General features: G+C 46.6%; 1 protein-coding gene across 1 annotated transcript; it reads right to left on the bottom strand.

Moving 5' to 3' along the window:
• Nucleotides 1-7,269: 7,269 nt before the first annotated feature.
• LOC110608258 (cell surface glycoprotein 1-like) lies at nt 7,270-8,168 on the bottom strand. The gene is made up of 2 exons (XM_043960188.1): nt 7,532-8,168; nt 7,270-7,295 (listed from the first exon to the last, which is right to left on the bottom strand). The coding sequence occupies exons 1-2, from the start codon at nt 8,166-8,168 to the stop codon at nt 7,270-7,272; spliced, it is 663 nt and encodes a 220-aa protein (XP_043816123.1).
• Between the last annotated feature and the right edge of the window lie 9,743 nt (nt 8,169-17,911).

Below are 17,911 nucleotides of genomic sequence, written 5' to 3'. Positions count from 1 at the left end.
GACATCAAAAATCCCTCTGTCGGTGCCCGGCTCCCCCATAGGAGCTCACAAAGGCCTGTAACATACATGACATGGTGTCTGGTCCACAGAGAGCTCACATGGACTTTCTTACATGTACTTGTCCGGCTCTCAAAGGACAAAGACAAGACTCGTGACAGATATGGGCTATTGAAGTCGCCTCGGTCCACCCTACCTCAGCATCAACATGAAATAATGCAATGCAACATATTCGTGAACTAGTGCAATCAACCTACTATACATAATCATGATGCATGAACATGCTTTAGGCATTAGATTTTGTGCATAAAAGATTAAGTTTAGTTCTACTCACCTCTGTAGCCGACGCTGACTGACTCGGCAACAGCTAACCCTGATGGCCTCCTCGGTCCCTCGGGTCCGATCCTACACAGGTGGACTCGAATGAGGTGCCAACACACTCTAAACAACTCATAAACAACTCCCCAAAAATCCCTCTAAACATCACTTAAACATGCATGGAAAACACCCAAGAAACGGCTGGACAGGGCACTTTCGGCGGCACCTTCGGCGGCCGAAAGTCCCTTCCAGAGACGAAACTCGGGCAGGTTCGGCGGCAGGTTCGGCGGCCGAAACCCTAGGACAGAAACGAAAGTCCCTCCTTCGGGGGCACATTCGGCAGCCTAAAGACTGCCTCCCATGCAGGTTCGGCGGCCGAAACTCCTTTCGGCGGCCGAACCTGGTCCCCTCTGGACGACAGGTCCGATTCTGCCAAGCCAAAAACCAAACTCAAAACACCCCAAATCCTTACATACTCTCTCTCAATCATGCATACTCACTCCCACAAACATAAAGGAGCATAAACTAACATAAACTCCTCAACACAAACATCACATAACATACATTGGGTATAAAACCCACATAAACCTAAACATGCATATCTACCCATACTCAACCATCAAAAACTTCATAAAACTTCATGAAAACACTAGGGAAGCAAGGATCTACACTTACCTCTTGAAGATCGAGGGTGGTGTGACCCCTAACTCGGAGGTGTGGAGAATCCAAGTTCCAAAAGCTCCAAGCTCCCAAAACTCCTTTTAAGCTTTAAATCTTCAAACACAAGGGTAAAAATCATGAAAAACTTGAGAGATGGGTAGAGAAAACACGAAAACGACCAAAGGAAGGCATAAACTCACCTGAGCTCGAGGATGGGGAGAAAACTCACCCATTTCCGATCTGAGGGCCCTTTATAGGTGGCCTGGTCGAAGACCTTCGGCAGCCTAACGTGCCCCCTAAACTCATGCATGTTCGGCGGCCGAACTTGACTTTCGGCGGCCGAACCTTGGCTCGTTTAAACAAGACTTTCGGAGGCCAAAGGCGCTCCCGAAGTCTTTCCATGTTCGGCGGCCGAACTTCACTTTCGGCGGCCGAACCTGGCAAACGCCTCCTTGGTCTTTTCCTTGTTAAACTCAATTCATTTTCATTTAAAACCATGAAATCATGTGAAAAACATTTTAGAAAACACATTTTACCCCTTCTAGAGAGATCCAACACCCTAGATTCCGCCGGAAGGCAGGAATCCCGATGCCGGATTCTAGCCGGGTATTACATTCTACCCCCCTTACAAAAACATTCGTCCCCGAATGTTAAAACAAACAAACAGGCATCTGAAACATAGCATCAAGCATACATAAACAAGCAAGCAATCAAGCAAGCAAAACCTAAAAACCTCTCTCCTAAAAGAGAGACACAGGCACTGCTGGAGTAAGAACTCCCGACCTTTCAAACATATCTTAGCAATACCTCACCTTCTCCTGAACTCCACAAGCTTCTGCTGCGCTACTCTGATCCTTCTCTTCTCTTCTCTTCTTTACTAACTGGCTTCTTCTCACTACTAACCCAAAACTAACTCTAACTCTCACAGGTAGTACCCGAATTTCAGATCTATCTTGGAAAAACAAACAGCTCCTACTAGCTGTCCCAATAGATCATCCATCCTACATGGGAATACCTGTCCTTGGTAATGACCTTGTTTAACCGCTTACAGTCGTTACAAAGTCTCAAGGATTCATCCTTCGTTTCCCACAACCATACTGGAACAATCCAGAGTGAGGTACTAGGTCGGACAAAACCCCTTGTCTACCAAGTCTCGCCTCTACTCTACTGCTACCTCTCTCTATGCAGGCGCCATCCTATAGGGAAGGGTAGAAATGGTTCTGCGTCCAGACACCACTCCTATACCAAACTCTAACTCCCTGACAGATGGTAATCCTGACAACTCGCTTGGGAAGACATCTAAGAACTCTCTCTAACAACTGGCACTGAGACTGGTTCCCCGACCTGACTGCTGAACTCTCAAACAAGAGCTAGAACCCTCTGACTATTCCTCCTACGTACCCTACGAACCTTACAGGCTGACATCAAACCTCTAGGCATCCTTACTGTGTCCCCTCAGAAGAAAAATCTTTGACCCATCCTGTCCTCTGAACCTGACTACCTTGTCTTTGCAGACCAAGATAGCACCATGAGTAGAAAAAAAACCAGTCCAACCCTAAACTGACGTCCAGACAGTCAAGTCTAGGACCTCAATGTCGGGTGGAAGGCATCTACCCTCAACTGACATAGAACTGGACCGGCAGACTGACTCTGCCACAGATGAATCACACGAGAGTCTACTGACCAAAGAGAACACTCTAGCCCAGAAGCTATCAACTCAACCTCTCGACGGCTCCTAGAGTAACTAAAGAAAGAGAAAAACACTAGGGTTCACAAAACATACACATCAGAACATTCAAAAGTGAGCGTACCTGGCACCACCATGTTCGATGTGTCTGCCTCTTGCTGAGCTTGGGTGAAGATCCGAGCTGAAGCTGACGGACCTTCTCCACGGAAACCTGAGGAATGAGGGGCTGACCCTCTTCCTCTGCCTCGACCACTAACCTGAAACATGGCTGAAGCTGCTGGCTGAGCTGTTCTACCTAAAGCTGCTGGCTGGGACGGAGCCAACCTCGGCGCAGTGGGACACTCACGTGCTATGTGCCCCTCCTGTCCGCACCTGTAACATAGATTAGTCCCATAACGGCAGACTCCCTTGTGCGGCCTTCCGCACCTCACGCATCTTGAACTGCCTGAGCCAGAGCTTGAGCCACCAAAACCCAAACTAGCCTTCAAATTCTGCCAAAACTTCTTCTTCTTACCCCTAAGGGTTCTGCCCCACTTCACTCTTCTAGTGGCGGCTGTACTCAGGGTGGAGGGATCAATCCCTCCTGAACCCGAGATCCTGGAATCCTGAGTCTGAGCATCCTCCTGAGAATCTCCCATACTTTCTTCAGGTACTCTGACTCCCATACTGACATCCCTTCTCTGAACATCTGACTCTACTTCTCTCATACTAGCTGACATCCTTCTTGGAGCCATCGCTTTTCTGCTTGCATCAAAAGACCTTCCAGGGTCCCTTGATGTTCCCCATCTGCTGACTCCCCACGACTGCGCTCTTGGCAGGGTAGGGGGAAAGGTGTCCATACCTTCCCTCTCTGACGGAACTCCTGTCGATTCCACAGATCGACGAGCACCTCGCATCCTGACTCCTCTGAAGCACACACACAAGCATGCAAACAACATCAGCATCATACGGTCCATGTGGAAGCACATGAACCTACATCATACATACATAACATTAATGCACATGCATAAAATCATGGCATATCACATCATCATAGCAAGACAGGACTCGACATCCTATCCTAGTGGACATGCTCTTACTCTTAATCTTTCTTAATGTGCTTGCCCTACTATGACCTCTAAGCCAACCTCTTTCCGATGTGCAACACACCGTACTCTCGAGGCCCAAAGCTCTGATACCAACTGTAACGACCCGGAAACCGATACCCCTCTGTAACAGCCCGAACCATCACCGGCGCTAGGATCCAGATCGGCTTAAGGCCGCCGGGACCCGTAGCAAGCCAAACATACATACTATTACCTGGTCAAATCCCATACATGATTAAAACTTAACCATGAAAACATGAAAACTGAACATCTGTTGAACCCAAACCTGACCTGTGCATGTATCCTGACATGAAACATACATCATAAAATCATAAAAACCTCCACTGGAGTCCTCATCATATACTCCAATGGGGTAACATTACATGGCTCAAGTTTGGTTCTCAACTCAACATATAACATAAACATAACCATGCATTAACAGGGATTAACCAGTCTATAGGGCCAAGCACACTCTAATCCATAAACATTAACTCTACAATCAGTTACATACATTATCTCAACTTATATTACATCAACTTATATTACATCAACTTATATTACATGTCCACTTCTAAACTACTAAGCTGATACATAAACATAAACTATTACAACATGCATATCTTAACCTTGACTTTACCCTGCAGCCTCTGGACTCTGACTTAAACCTGCAACACTGGGGTTAGGGGAAAGGGGTGAGCTAAAAAGCCCAGTGAGTAGAAACAGAGAAAACAATTCATTAATTACATGCTTTCATGAAATGCGTCATAACACAGAGAAATCACATAATCTTGTCCGTCTTGGGGGCTTATGCAATATGTATTCCCCACGGACCCTGGTTTCTGAGAGTCTGTCTTTTTGCATGCATCTTTCCTCTCAGAGGATGGACATGACATCAAAAATCCCTCTGTCGGTGCCCGGCTCCCCCATAGGAGCTCACAAAGGCCTGTAACATACATGACATGGTGTCTGGTCCACAGAGAGCTCACATGGACTTTCTTACATGTACTTGTCCGGCTCTCAAAGGACAAAGACAAGACTCGTGACAGATATGGGCTATTGAAGTCGCCTCGGTCCACCCTACCTCAGCATCAACATGAAATAATGCAATGCAACATATTCGTGAACTAGTGCAATCAACCTACTATACATAATCATGATGCATGAACATGCTTTAGGCATTAGATTTTGTGCATAAAAGATTAAGTTTAGTTCTACTCACCTCTGTAGCCGACGCTGACTGACTCGGCAACAGCTAACCCTGATGGCCTCCTCGGTCCCTTGGGTCCGATCCTACACAGGTGGACTCGAATGAGGTGCCAACACACTCTAAACAACTCATAAACAACTCCCCAAAAACCCCTCTAAACATCACTTAAACATGCATGGAAAACACCCAAGAAACGGCTGGACAGGGCACTTTCGGCGGCACCTTCGGCGGCCGAAAGTCCCTTCCAGAGACGAAACTCGGGCAGGTTCGGCGGCAGGTTCGGCGGCCGAAACCCTAGGACAGAAACGAAAGTCCCTCCTTCGGGGGCACATTCGGCAGCCTAAAGACTGCCTCCCATGCAGGTTCGGCGGCCGAAACTCCTTTCGGCGGCCGAACCTGGTCCCCTCTGGACGACAGGTCCGATTCTGCCAAGCCAAAAACCAAACTCAAAACACCCCAAATCCTTACATACTCTCTCTCAATCATGCATACTCACTCCCACAAACATAAAGGAGCATAAACTAACATAAACTCCTCAACACAAACATCACATAACATACATTGGGTATAAAACCCACATAAACCTAAACATGCATATCTACCCATACTCAACCATCAAAAACTTCATAAAACTTCATGAAAACACTAGGGAAGCAAGGATCTACACTTACCTCTTGAAGATCGAGGGTGGTGTGACCCCTAACTCGGAGGTGTGGAGAATCCAAGTTCCAAAAGCTCCAAGCTCCCAAAACTCCTTTTAAGCTTTAAATCTTCAAACACAAGGGTAAAAATCATGAAAAACTTGAGAGATGGGTAGAGAAAACACGAAAACGACCAAAGGAAGGCATAAACTCACCTGAGCTCGAGGATGGGGAGAAAACTCACCCATTTCCGATCTGAGGGCCCTTTATAGGTGGCCTGGTCGAAGACCTTCGGCAGCCTAACGTGCCCCCTAAACTCATGCATGTTCGGCGGCCGAACTTGACTTTCGGCGGCCGAACCTTGGCTCGTTTAAACAAGACTTTCGGAGGCCAAAGGCGCTCCCGAAGTCTTTTCATGTTCGGCGGCCGAACTTCACTTTCGGCGGCCGAACCTGGCAAACGCCTCCTTGGTCTTTTCCTTGTTAAACTCAATTCATTTTCATTTAAAACCATGAAATCATGTGAAAAACATTTTAGAAAACACATTTTACCCCTTCTAGAGAGATCCAACACCCTAGATTCCGCCGGAAGGCAGGAATCCCGATGCCGGATTCTAGCCGGGTATTACACTAGGAGTGTGAAAAAAAATTCTGGTGTGTGCAAAAAGGGATAAAAATAATGCAAAAGGAAACAAAAAGAAACAAAAAGAAATCAAAAAGGTGGTGTGATCAGTGAATAAATACTCTCTAGTACCCCCACACCTTTCCCACATATTGTCCCCAATGTGTGAATAAACATATAGAAAAATGAAGGAGAAAAGGGAAAGGGACTCCCTGGCCTGTGAGTGATTTGACCAGTGACTTGGGTAAGTACTGGGCAAATCACTGGGCAAATCGCTATCTGTCACGGTGCTGGGGCAGAAAATGGTCCACTAGCAGGTCCAACAAGTGCTCCATCCTTTGCATTCGGTCCTCAATCCTACTGAGACGAGCCTCTAATGTCTGGTTGGGGGCTTCGTCTTCTGGTGGCTGAGGAGCAGCCTGCTGGGGGGCTGCTGGGGGTGGCTCATTTGCTGGTTCCTGCCCTATTGCTTGTGTTGTCTCATCTGCAGTATCTGCTATAGTGGCTGGCTGCTGGGTGGTGGTGCTTATGGTGGCTTTCTTCCTTCTGAAAACACGCTCATGGCGTGGCGTTACTGGACCTGCAGGTGCAATGGAAAAAATATCCCCCACCTTGCAAAGCAACCCCATGTCATCTAATGTGCGAAGGTCCAAGGGGGTTGTCTTGGAAGTGGGGGAGAGGTCAGTATATGCTGGGTGCAATAGTTTGAGATTCACTGCAATGGTAGTGATCAAGGGGCCAAAAATCAGTGGCCTGTTATATTGAATGATGCTAGATAGTTGGGTGGCAACCCAGTATCCCAGATGTATTTTCCTTTGTGTGTGCATGCACCAAAGAATATATAACTCAGTTCTGGTCAGGATGTTGGAGGCATCCTTCCTCCTAAAAAATGTGTAAGCCAGGAATCTGTGGAGGTATTTCAGGCTGGGGTTTCTGAGGTAAAGGTCCTTGGACCTAGTGGGTGAGTATGATTCTGGGGGATTATCACTTAATTCCAAGTACACAGAGCTTGGATCAAACTCAGCAGGGAAGTCCCAGGTGGACTGAGGGCATTCACAGCCCATGGCTATGCCGAATTCCTGCAGGGATAAGCGAAATCGCTTCCCCAATAACCTAAATCCAACAGTGCCTGGTGTGTGTATGTTGTGCATGGCAGGTTTATCAAAATAGAATGTGGTGAAGAACTCATGTGTGAGTTCAAGGAAAGAGGGCATGCGCAGGAGGAAAAAAGTGTCCCAGCCAATAGCAGAAATTAGATAGCGTACCTGGGAATGGAGTCTTAGTGCTCCAAGGGTGGCATGGTGGATATACTTACCTGGGTGATATGGTAGGGATGAAATTTTAAGCAGCCTGGTGCGCTCATAAATTTTGTTGAATGTCAGTGATTTGACTATGTGATCAGGGTACGCTGGCCTGGGCAAATCGCTGGGCAAATTGCTGGGCATATCACTGAGTGTGTCGCTGGGCACATCGCTAGGCACATCACTTGGTAAGTCCATGGGCGCATCGGTGGGCACATCGCTGGGCATAGCGCTGGTGAAATCAGTAGGTGCATCGCTAGGCACAGCGCTGGGCATAGCGCTGGTGGAATCAGTGGGCACATCGCTTTCTTTGTGTCCTGCGGGATGCATGGCAGGTTCTGGCTCTGGGTCTGATCTTGGTGGCGACTGTGTTCGTGGCCGTTTCTGGCTGTAACCGGAGGAAGTGGTGGCTTCAGGTAGCATTTCGCCAGTAGGGTTTGCCGACGGGGCTATTGTGGATGGTGGTGGCGGTGTCCTTTGCCGTTTCTTTTGCCGGTGATATGTCTGGGCGGCCGGTGAGTCGGTGCGTCCTGTTGCTGTACTTGTGGCCGGTGGTGTCTCGGTGTTGATGGTGGCTGATGGAGGTGTGTCCCGTGCCTCGTCATCACTGTCGGAGGGGATGGGTTTCAGTAGCCCTAATTTCTTCCACATGAATGGTCCGCCGGTGGCCTTCATCTTGATTCTTACCATGGTGGTCTTGAGTTTGCCGGTGGGTGAGTGGTGGTCGGAGAAGAGAAATCTTGAAGAAGAAGAGAAGAAAAACAGTAGATAGCGTAAAAATTAAAAGAATAAAGAAAAGAACTACTTAAAGTGATTTGGGTATGTGATCTGCCCTGATCATTTAATGCTGGCCCTCTGAATTCTTAACAGGGTGATTTGCCCAATGATTTGGGTAAGTAGTGGGCAAATCACTGGCCTGATCACTCCTCCTTTGTAGTTGCTGGGCTGGTACTGTTCACGCCCTTTGCTGATAATGTGCTTGGTTTTGCGATGGGACCGGTGATCTGGTCACTTTATCTGGGCAATTGGGCAAATCACTGCCCTGATCACTTGTGATTATGGTACATTTAGTCGATTTGCCCAGTGATTTGGGCAAGCAGTGGGCAAATCACTGGGCAAATCACTGTCTCTGGGCTGCCTCCCAGTAGCGCCCTGTTTTCTGTCTTGGGCTGGACTTCAGTGTTTTGCTCAGCAGTCTTGGGAAGGGGGATCCAAGGGAACCTCCTCCACAACATGGACAGTAAAACCTTCATAGAATCTCTTCAAACGATGCCCATTAACTTTGAAAACCTTACTTGTTTGTGGACTCCGTATGTCAACAGCTCCATGTGGATAAACATGCTCAACCAAAAATGGCCCAATCCACCTAGACCGAAGCTTTCCAGGGAATAATTTGAACCTGGAATCAAAGAGCAAAACCTTATCACCAACCTGGAAGTGTTTTCTGGAGATGTTCTTGTCATGGAAGGCTTTGGTCCTTGCTTTATAATCCCATGAAGCTTCATATGCATCGCGCCTAATCTCCTCAAGCTCTTGAATCTGTAATTTTCTGTGAACTCTAGCCTCTTTTTCATCAAGATTACAGCTCTTCACAGCCCAATAGGCTTTATGTTCAAGTTCCACAGGTAGATGGCAGGCTTTCCCATAAATCAGCCTATATGGAGACATCCCAATTGGAGTTTTATATGCTGTCCTATATGCCCATAAAGCATCATTGAGGTGTACACTCCAGTCCTTGCGATTTGGGCAGACTGTTTTCTCCAAGATGGACTTGATCTCCCTATTTGACACTTCAGCCAGCCCATTTGTTTGAGGATGATATGTGGTAGAGGTTCTATGGATGACATGGTGCTTCTTTAGGAGAGTTTCTACCACCTTGTTGCAAAAATGGGTGCCTCGATCACTGATTATGGCCTTGGGCAGTCCAAATCTTGAGAAGATGTGGGATTTTACAAAATCACACACTGTTTTTGCATCATCAGCTCTTGTTGCTTTGGCCTCAATCCACTTGGACACATAATCCACAGCAAGAAGTATGTAGGTGTTGCCAAAGGAAGGGGGGAATGGTCCCATGAAGTCTATGCCCCATATGTCAAAGATTTCACACACCATGATGGGGGCTTGTGGCATTTCACTTCTTTTGCCAAGGTTTCCTGTTTGTTGGCATCTTGCACATGACCTACAAAATAAATAAGCATCTCTAAATATGTTAGGCCAAAACAACCCACTTTCAAGAACTTTCATTGGGCCTCATAAGTACGGTGTGTTGAGCAAAGATGCTCAAGGATTAGAGATATCCCACATCGGAAAGAGGTTGGTTTAGATGTCATAGAAGGGCAAGCACAATAAGAAAGATTCAGAGTAAGATCATGTCCACTAGGACCGGATGAGGAGTCCCGTCTTGTTTGATGATGTGTAATGCCATGTGTGGTGCATGTGCATTTATGTTTGTATTATGGATGTTGATAGTCCCTTAGCTGCGAAATGGCATAATATGTACTGATATGAGATGAGCTGAGAGACCAGGTATGGCCTTTGGCACAGTTGGTCAAGGCATGTTCTGCTATGTTGTAGGCTATAGGTGACAGGTTCATCCATGATATATATTGCATGAGGGGTCATGTGTTTGTCACATGGACCGTATGATATGATGCATGCTATGTGTTATGATGCCATGCTATGTGATGTGATGCTTATGTGTACCGGTGCGCTTGTTGTGTTTTCAGAAGAACTGAAGATGCAAGGTGCTAGTCGATCTGTGGAGTCAGATCCGTCTGAGTGGGGAGGTATGGAGACCTTTCCTCCCGTTCTGCCAGGAGTACAGTCAGGTATGGTTGGCAGTGGGGAAACATCAAGAGACCCTGGAAGGTCTGTTGATGTCAGCAGAGAAGGAGTGGTGCAGAGGAGGGACATAGGTGTGCAAGTGAATATGGATGAAGACTGCATGGGAGAGTTTAAGGATTCTGAGAATTCAAGTTCAAGGGAAGTTGATCCCTCCATGCTGAGTACAGCCGCCAAGAGAGGTAGAAGGGGGAGAAGAACCCCTAAGCAATGGGGCAGAACTAGGAAGGGTAGGTTGTGGAAGAGGTTTAGGCTAGATGCTGAAGATGGTTCGAGTTCTGGTCGAGACACTACAAGATGTATGAGGTGCGAAAGGTCGCACAAGGGAGTCTGCCGTTATGGGACAACAGCTTGTTTTAGGTGCGGACAGGAGGGACACATAGCACGTGAGTGTCCTACTGCACCCAGGATGGTACGGTCCCAGCGGTTAACTCCAAGTAATGTGGCTCAGACCAGTGAGCAAGGAAGGGGAGCAGACACATCGAACATGGTGGTGTCAGGTACGCTCACTTTTGAATGTTCTGATGTGTGTGTTTTTGTGAACCCTAGTGTTTTTCTCTTTCTTTAGTTCTCTAGGAGCCGTCGAGAGGTTGAGTTAATAGCTTCTGGGCTAGAGTGTTCTCTTTGGGTCAGTGGACTCATGTGTGATCCATCTGTGGCAGAGTCAGTCTGCCGGTCCAGTTCAGTGTCAGTTGAGGGTAGATGCCTTCCACCTGACATTGAGGTCCTAGACTTGACTGTCTGGACGTCAGTTTAGGGTTGGACTGGTTTTTCTACCCGTGGTGCTATCTTGGTCTGCAGAGACAAGGCAGTCAGGTTCAGAGGGCAGGATGGGTCAAAGATTTTCTTCTGAGGGGACACAGTAGGGATGCCTAGAGGTTTGATGTCAGCCTATCAGGTTCGTAGGGTGCGTAGGAAGGATTGTCAGAGGGTTCTAGCTCTTGTTTGAGAGTTTAGCAGTCAGGTCGGGGAAGCAGCCTCAGTGCCAGTTGTTAGAGAGAGGTAGTAGTCAGAATAGAGGTGAGGCTTGGTAGATAAGGGTTTTATCCGACCTAGTACCTCACTCTAAAGTGTTCCAGTGTGGTTGTGGGAAAAGAAGGATGGATCCCTGAGACTTTGTAACAACTGTAAGCAGGGACGAATGTTCTTGAAGGGGGGAAGAATGTAATACCCGGCTAGAATCCGGCATCGGGATTCCTGCCTTCCGGCGGAATCTAGGGTGTTGGATCTCTCTAGAAGGGTAGAATGTGTTTTCTAAAATGTTTTCACATGATTTCATGGTTTTAAATGAAAATGAATTGAGTTTTGAAGAGAAAAAGGCCAAGGAGGAAGAACCCAGGTTCGGCCGCCGAAGGTGATGTTCGGCCGCCGAACATGAGATGGTTTCGGATGGACTTTTGGCTTCCGAAAGTTGAGTTGGGCAGAAACCAGGTTCGGCTGCCGAACCTCAAGTTCGGCCGCCGAACATGGGGGACTTTAGGGTGCTGGTTTGGCCGCCGAATGTGGCTCAGCCGGTCGCCTATAAAAGGCCTCAGGCCGAAAATGGGCGAGTTTTCTCCCCATTCTCGTGCCCAGGTGAGTTCATGTCCTCCCTTGGTCGATTTCACGTTTTCCTTCAATCTTCTATGGTTTTTATGAGTTTCATTCTTGGTTTTGAAGAGTTTTAAACTTGGATCAAGGATTTGGAGCTTGGAGACCCCGGAGCTAGTTTCCTCCACATCTCCAAGGTTCGGGTCACACCAACCCTCGATCTCCAAGAGGTTAGTGTAGATCTTTGCTTTTCCTTATGTTTAATGAAGTTTTAAGTAAGTTTTATAGAGTTTGATGGTTGAGTTTGGGTAGAAGTGCATGTTTAAGGTTTATGTGGGTTTTATACCCAATGTATGTTATGTGATGTTTGTGTTGGGGGTTTTAAGTTAGTTTATGCTCCTTTATGCTTGGTGGAGTGCGTATGCATGATTGGGAGAGAGTATGTGAGGATTTGGATATATTTGAGTTTGGTTTTTGGCTTGGCAGAATCGGACCTGTCGTCCAGAGGGGACCAGGTTCGGCCGCCGAAAGGGGTTTCGGCCGCCGAACCTGCATGGGAGGCAGTCTTTAGGCTGCCGAACGTGCCCCCGAAGGAGGGACTTTCGTTTCTGTCCTGGAGTTTCGGCCGCCGAACCTGCCGCCGAACTTACCCGAGTTTCGTCTCTGGAAGAGACTTTCGGCCGCCGAAGGTGCCGCCGAAAGTGCCCTGTCCAGCCGTTTCTTGGGTGTTTCCTATGCATGTTTTAGTGATGTTTAGAGGGGTTTTAGGGGGTATGCTTATGAGTTGTTTAGAGTATGTTTGGCACCTCATTCGAGTCCACCTGTGTAGGATCGGACCCGAGGGACCGAGGAGGCCAGTAGTGCTAGCAGTTGCAGAGTCAGTCAGCGTCTGCCAGGAGGTGAGTAGAACTAAACCTAATCTTTTATTTTAAGAAATCAAATGTCTAATGCATCTTTTATTTTAATGAAATCTAATGCCTAAAGCATATGCATGCATCATGTTTATATGTAATAGGATGATTGCACTAGTTTCACGAATGTGACGCATTGCATAAAATTGTTGATGTTGTGATGAGATGGGTGGACCAAGGCGACCTCAATAGCCCGTAAGTCTGTCATTGAGTCCTTATTTAGTCGGGCGATTACATGTAGGAAAGCCCAATGAGAGCTCCTTCGGGGCCAAGTTATGACAGAGGGAATGTTGGGGTCATGTCTAACCCTGAGGGGAAGGACGTTTCGAGAACCCTCTAAAATCACCCGCAAGAGGAAGAGATTGCTAGCGTGAACTCAAGCGGGGATGAAATGTTTGATGTGTATTCGTTGTGATATGAAAGCATGAAATAAAGGAAAGAATATAATAAAATGAAATCATAATTAATGAACTGTTTTCTCTGTTTCTACTCACTGGGCTCTTGTAGCTCACCCCATTCCCTTAACCCCAGTTTTGCAGGGCCAGAGTAAGTAAGCCAGAGTAAGTCAGATAGAGCTATGGGAAAGAAGAGGTTCAAGCATGGGTTGCCATGTTTGGTTGTAATAGCTTAGCTGTGTTTTGTTTATGATTATAGAGGATGTTATGTAAGGAAGTTGTTAAAGAGATGATATGTTATGTAATGTTATGTATGTTTTGTATGCTTGTTTAGCTTAGTAGTGGACATGATGATAATGATGATATATGGTTATGATGAATGGAAAGAGTAATGAGTATGTTATAAGAGATAGAGCCAAGCTAAGAAAAGTATGTGAGATGTATAGTATAGAGTTGTGCTTTGCCTAGTGTCGGTAAATCCCTTGGTTTTGCATGATCAATATGAAAGTTAAAGAAATGTTTTAAGAATGTTTTCAAGTTATAGAAATGTTTTAATGGCTTGAAGTATGTATGGCCGTGAGGGAAGAAAGGGTCCCAATCCCTTGACCCAAAGCGGATATGTTTTTACAGCTAGCTTGATGACTCATCTAGTATGAAGTTCTATGTTTCTATGCATAGGTCAAGCTGAAATAAAGAAAAAGTTTAAAGGCTTTCTGAAAAAGCTTAAGTTTTTATGAAAATGCTGATCATGTATGGGATTATACCTAGAGTTCAGGATGTCTAGAGGCTTACTACGGGTCCCGGCGGCCTTAAGCCGATCTGGATCCTAGTGCCGAGCAGTTTGGGGCCGTTACAAGAGGTGTACCGGTTTCCGGGCTGTTACAAAGGCTGTCTTGCGTGGCCCAAAGTGACCCCCACAGCTGTAGGAGTGGCAGAAAGTTAGAACATAATTGATCTCATGATTTGGGATGCATCTCCTTATGACTTGGCCTGCACAATGCTTCCATAGGTAAGGCTCATCCCACACATAATACCTTGCTTCCTTCTTGATCTTGTCTCTTATGTGTTTGGGCAAATCAGTGGGCAAATCACCTATGGCAAGGAAATTAACAATATCAGCATACCATGGTTCCTCTTCTTGGACAGCAAAGAGGTGCTCATCAGGGAAGGTTTCATTAATGGGGTATGGCTCCATCTCGGTCAGAATTCTACTAAGGTGATCAGCCACGAGGTTCTCCTTGCCTTTCTTGTCACGGATCTCCAAGTCAAACTCTTGTAACAGCAATATCCATCTCACCAGCCTAGGTTTGGACTCCTTTTTCTTGATTAAATACCTTAGTGCAGCATGATCTGAGTATATAATCACCTTTGTACCAAGTAAGTAGGGTCTAAACTTCTCCAATGCAAACACAACAGCCAGCAACTCTTTTTCTGTGGTGGAATAATTGCATTGTGCAGCATCTAGGGTGCGTGAGGGATAGTGAATGACATGAGGAGAGTTACCTATATGCTGTCCCAATACTGCACCTACAGCAAAGTTGCTGGCATCACACATGATCTCAAATGGAAGGGTCCAATCAGGTGGCTGGATGACTGGGGCAGAAATCAACAGTGATTTGATCAAATCAAATGCTGTTTTGCAGCTGTCATCAAAGTTAAATGGCACATCCTGCTGTAACAACCTGCACAAAGGCTGAGTTATTTTGGAAAAATCCTTGATGAATCTCCTGTAAAAACCAGCATGTCCAAGGAATGATCTAATCTCCCTAATGCTGGTTGGATAGGACAGATTTTTGATGGTGTCAATTTTGGCTTTGTCTACCTCTGTAATACCCGGCTAGAGTCCGGCACTGGAATTCCTGTTGTCTGGTGGAATCCGGGGTGTCGAAATTCTATATTTCTGTTTTACTCCGTAGTGTGATTTGTGTTGATGTGTTAAGGTTAATGGAAATGAGTTTTGAGTTGAAATGAACCAAGGCAGAGGAGCCAAGTTCGGCCGCCGAAGATAAGTTCGGCCGCCGAAAGTGCCCAATGTTCGGCTTCCGAATTCAGGTTCGGCCCCCGAATGTTGCATGGTTTTGCATGCGATTCGGCAGCCGAAGCTGAGTTGCTGAGCCAGCAGTTTTGTATCCCTTAGTCAGCGTTTTGGACAGGTGTGATCACCAGATCATGTCCAGAAGTTGGCCACGTCTCCCCTGGTTTATTTGCTGCGTTTAAGCAGCTCATGCAGAGTGTGTTGTTAGTTCACAAGGGTTTGAATGTTTTGAAGCAAAAAGCTCCGTTTGTGCGAGTGTGAGAGTGTGAGGAAAGTTGGTCCGTTTTCCTTAGTTCAGAGTGTTCAGCTTCTTGTCACAGGAGGTAAGTAATGCTCTTGACCCTGTTTATGTGTTGTCTGAAGGGTTTATGGAAGTGCATGGGTAAGTGAGAAGTAGTGGTTTTGATGAGTTATGCATGTATATATGATTATGTGTTATGTTTGATTTGTTGTTTGGGGTTATTAGACAGTTTTGGACCCCTGTGCACATGTACATGAGTATATGTGAGTGGAGTAGAGGAGGTAGGCATGTTTGGAGAGATTGAAGGGAAGGAGGAGATGGTTTGCCGTTGAAGCTGAGTTCTGGATGAACTCAGGTTCGGCAGCCGAAGGTTCATTCGGCCGCCGAACCTCTTGCATGGTGGCTTAGGCTGCCACAGCTTGCCCCCGCGAGTTTTGCATGTTCGGCTCTGTTTGGGGGATTCGGCCGCCGAAGGTGCCGCCGAAGGTGCTTGAGTTTCGTCTCTGGAGAGGACCTTCGGCCGCCGAACCTGCCGCCGAAAGTGTCCTGTTCCGCTTTCTTTTGCATGCTTTGCATGGATAGTTGAGTGAGTTTAAGGGGATTCTTGGGGAGTTTAAGAGAGTTAGTTCTACGCTTGTTTGGTCCTTCATTTGAGTCCATCTGTATAGGTACAGACCAGAGGAACCAGAGAGAGCAGCAGTGAGGACTGCTCCAGAGGTTCAGAGCCTGCAGAGTCAGTCAGTCCAGATAGCCAGAGGTGAGTGGAACTAAACTTATGACTTTTAATTGAACCATAACTGCTTTTAGCATATCTCATGCATCATGTTTATGCCATAGGTTGATTGCATTAGTATTCACGAATATGTTGCATTGCATCGTTATTTGGTGATGTGAGTGAATGCTGAATGATCCAATAGTCTCAGACAGGAAGTCCAGGAGCCTTTGACTACGCCCTGGCAGGTATAGCGAAGTCCAGGAGCCTTTGACTACGCCCTGGCAGGTATAGCAAAGTCCAGGAGCCTTTGACTACGCCCTGGCAATGGTAAGTACAGAGGTGTTATATACACATATACATATATAACAGGAAGACCAGGTGCTCGATTCTACGCCCTGGCACAGAGTTACTGGGACTATGTGATGACAGGTTTACTCTTGATGTGGCTTGTCTGTGATATGGTGCATTCCATGAGATCATATTTTACTGAGATGTTTTACTGTTCTACTCACTGGGCTATAGAGCTCATCCCACTCCCTTAACCCCAGTTTTGCAGGTTCAGTGGTCAGTGTACAGGGACAGTCCAGCAGAGTACAGGAAAAGAAAAGAGATCTGTAATAGCTTAGAGTGGACATGTAATATTAAAGCGATGTAATAGTTGTTGCTTGACCTAGTGATGTATGTTTTATACATGATCTGTATATGTATATATGTTTGCCTGTATGTGACAACCAGGCTTAACAGGTATGAGTTAACCCATCTAGAGCAAGCTCTAGTCAGGGATACAGAGTACAGAGTACATGAGTACAGAGTACAGAGATAGTGCATGCACAGGTTAAGCCTTGGTTCAGAAAAGAGTTTTATTTTCACAGAAAATGTATGATCATGTATGAGGTTTACAGGTACACAGAGAGTATAGCAGGCTTGCTACGGGTTCTGGCGGCCTTAAGCCGACCTGAATCCTAGCGCCGGTGACGGTCCATTTTGGGGTCGTTACAGATTGGTATCAGAGCCCTAGGTTCACATGATCGGACCTATAGAGACAGTGTTGGGCTCAGACAGGTTAGAAGTGGTCAAGCACAATAGGAAATCATGTCCACTAGGATAGGGTCTTGAGTCCTATCTGCTATGATATGCCATGAGTGTTGTATGTGTATGATTGATATGTGCTGTTTATGTGCTAAAGTGGTCTGTTATATGTTGTGGTTCCAGAGTAAAGATGCGAGGAACTCGTCGATCAGCTCGATTGACTGGAGTCCCACCAGAGAGTGAGAGACCAGCTGCTCGTCCTCCTGCATTGCCAAGGGCAAGGTCTCAGAGATCTAGCAGGGAAGGTACGTCAATAGACCCTAGAAGGTCTGTCGACGAGAGCAGAAGAGGAACAGCTAGGGGAGGAAGATCAGAGGAAAGGAGGGAAGCGATGGAGATTGATCAGTCTAGAGATGACAGTATGGGTATAGGCAGTTTTGAGGAAGGTATGGGCGAGTCGCAGGGAGGTGCTCAGACCTCAGGTTTTGGCTATCCAGAGTATCCGATGGGAGGTATGTCGGAGTACTCGAGTTTTGTGCCATATCCTCCTTATATGCCTTATATGCCTTATCCTTACTATCCACCATATCCTATGTATCCCTCTTCCCCTACCCATCCAAGTGCAGCACATCTAGAGCCAAATGAACCAGTACTACCACCAGAACCAGTAGCCCCTGTTGTTGACAGACATGAACCT

Source organism: Manihot esculenta, chromosome 9 (assembly GCF_001659605.2).
Source record: "Manihot esculenta cultivar AM560-2 chromosome 9, M.esculenta_v8, whole genome shotgun sequence".
Classification (NCBI taxonomy): domain Eukaryota; kingdom Viridiplantae; phylum Streptophyta; class Magnoliopsida; order Malpighiales; family Euphorbiaceae; genus Manihot; species Manihot esculenta.
The sequence above is the reverse complement of the archived record's forward strand: the minus strand, read 5'-3'. Positions and strand labels throughout refer to the sequence as shown.

Bases quoted from the DNA above. Each gene is read 5' to 3' on its own strand.
- LOC110608258 (XM_043960188.1), bottom strand. From the start codon at position 8,168: ATGTGGAAGAAATTAGGGCTACTGAAACCCATCCCCTCCGACAGTGAT. The intron at 7,296-7,531 runs GTAAGTATATCC...TTATCCCTGCAG, and splicing joins ATCCCTACCATATCACCCAG to GAATTCGGCATAGCCATGGG.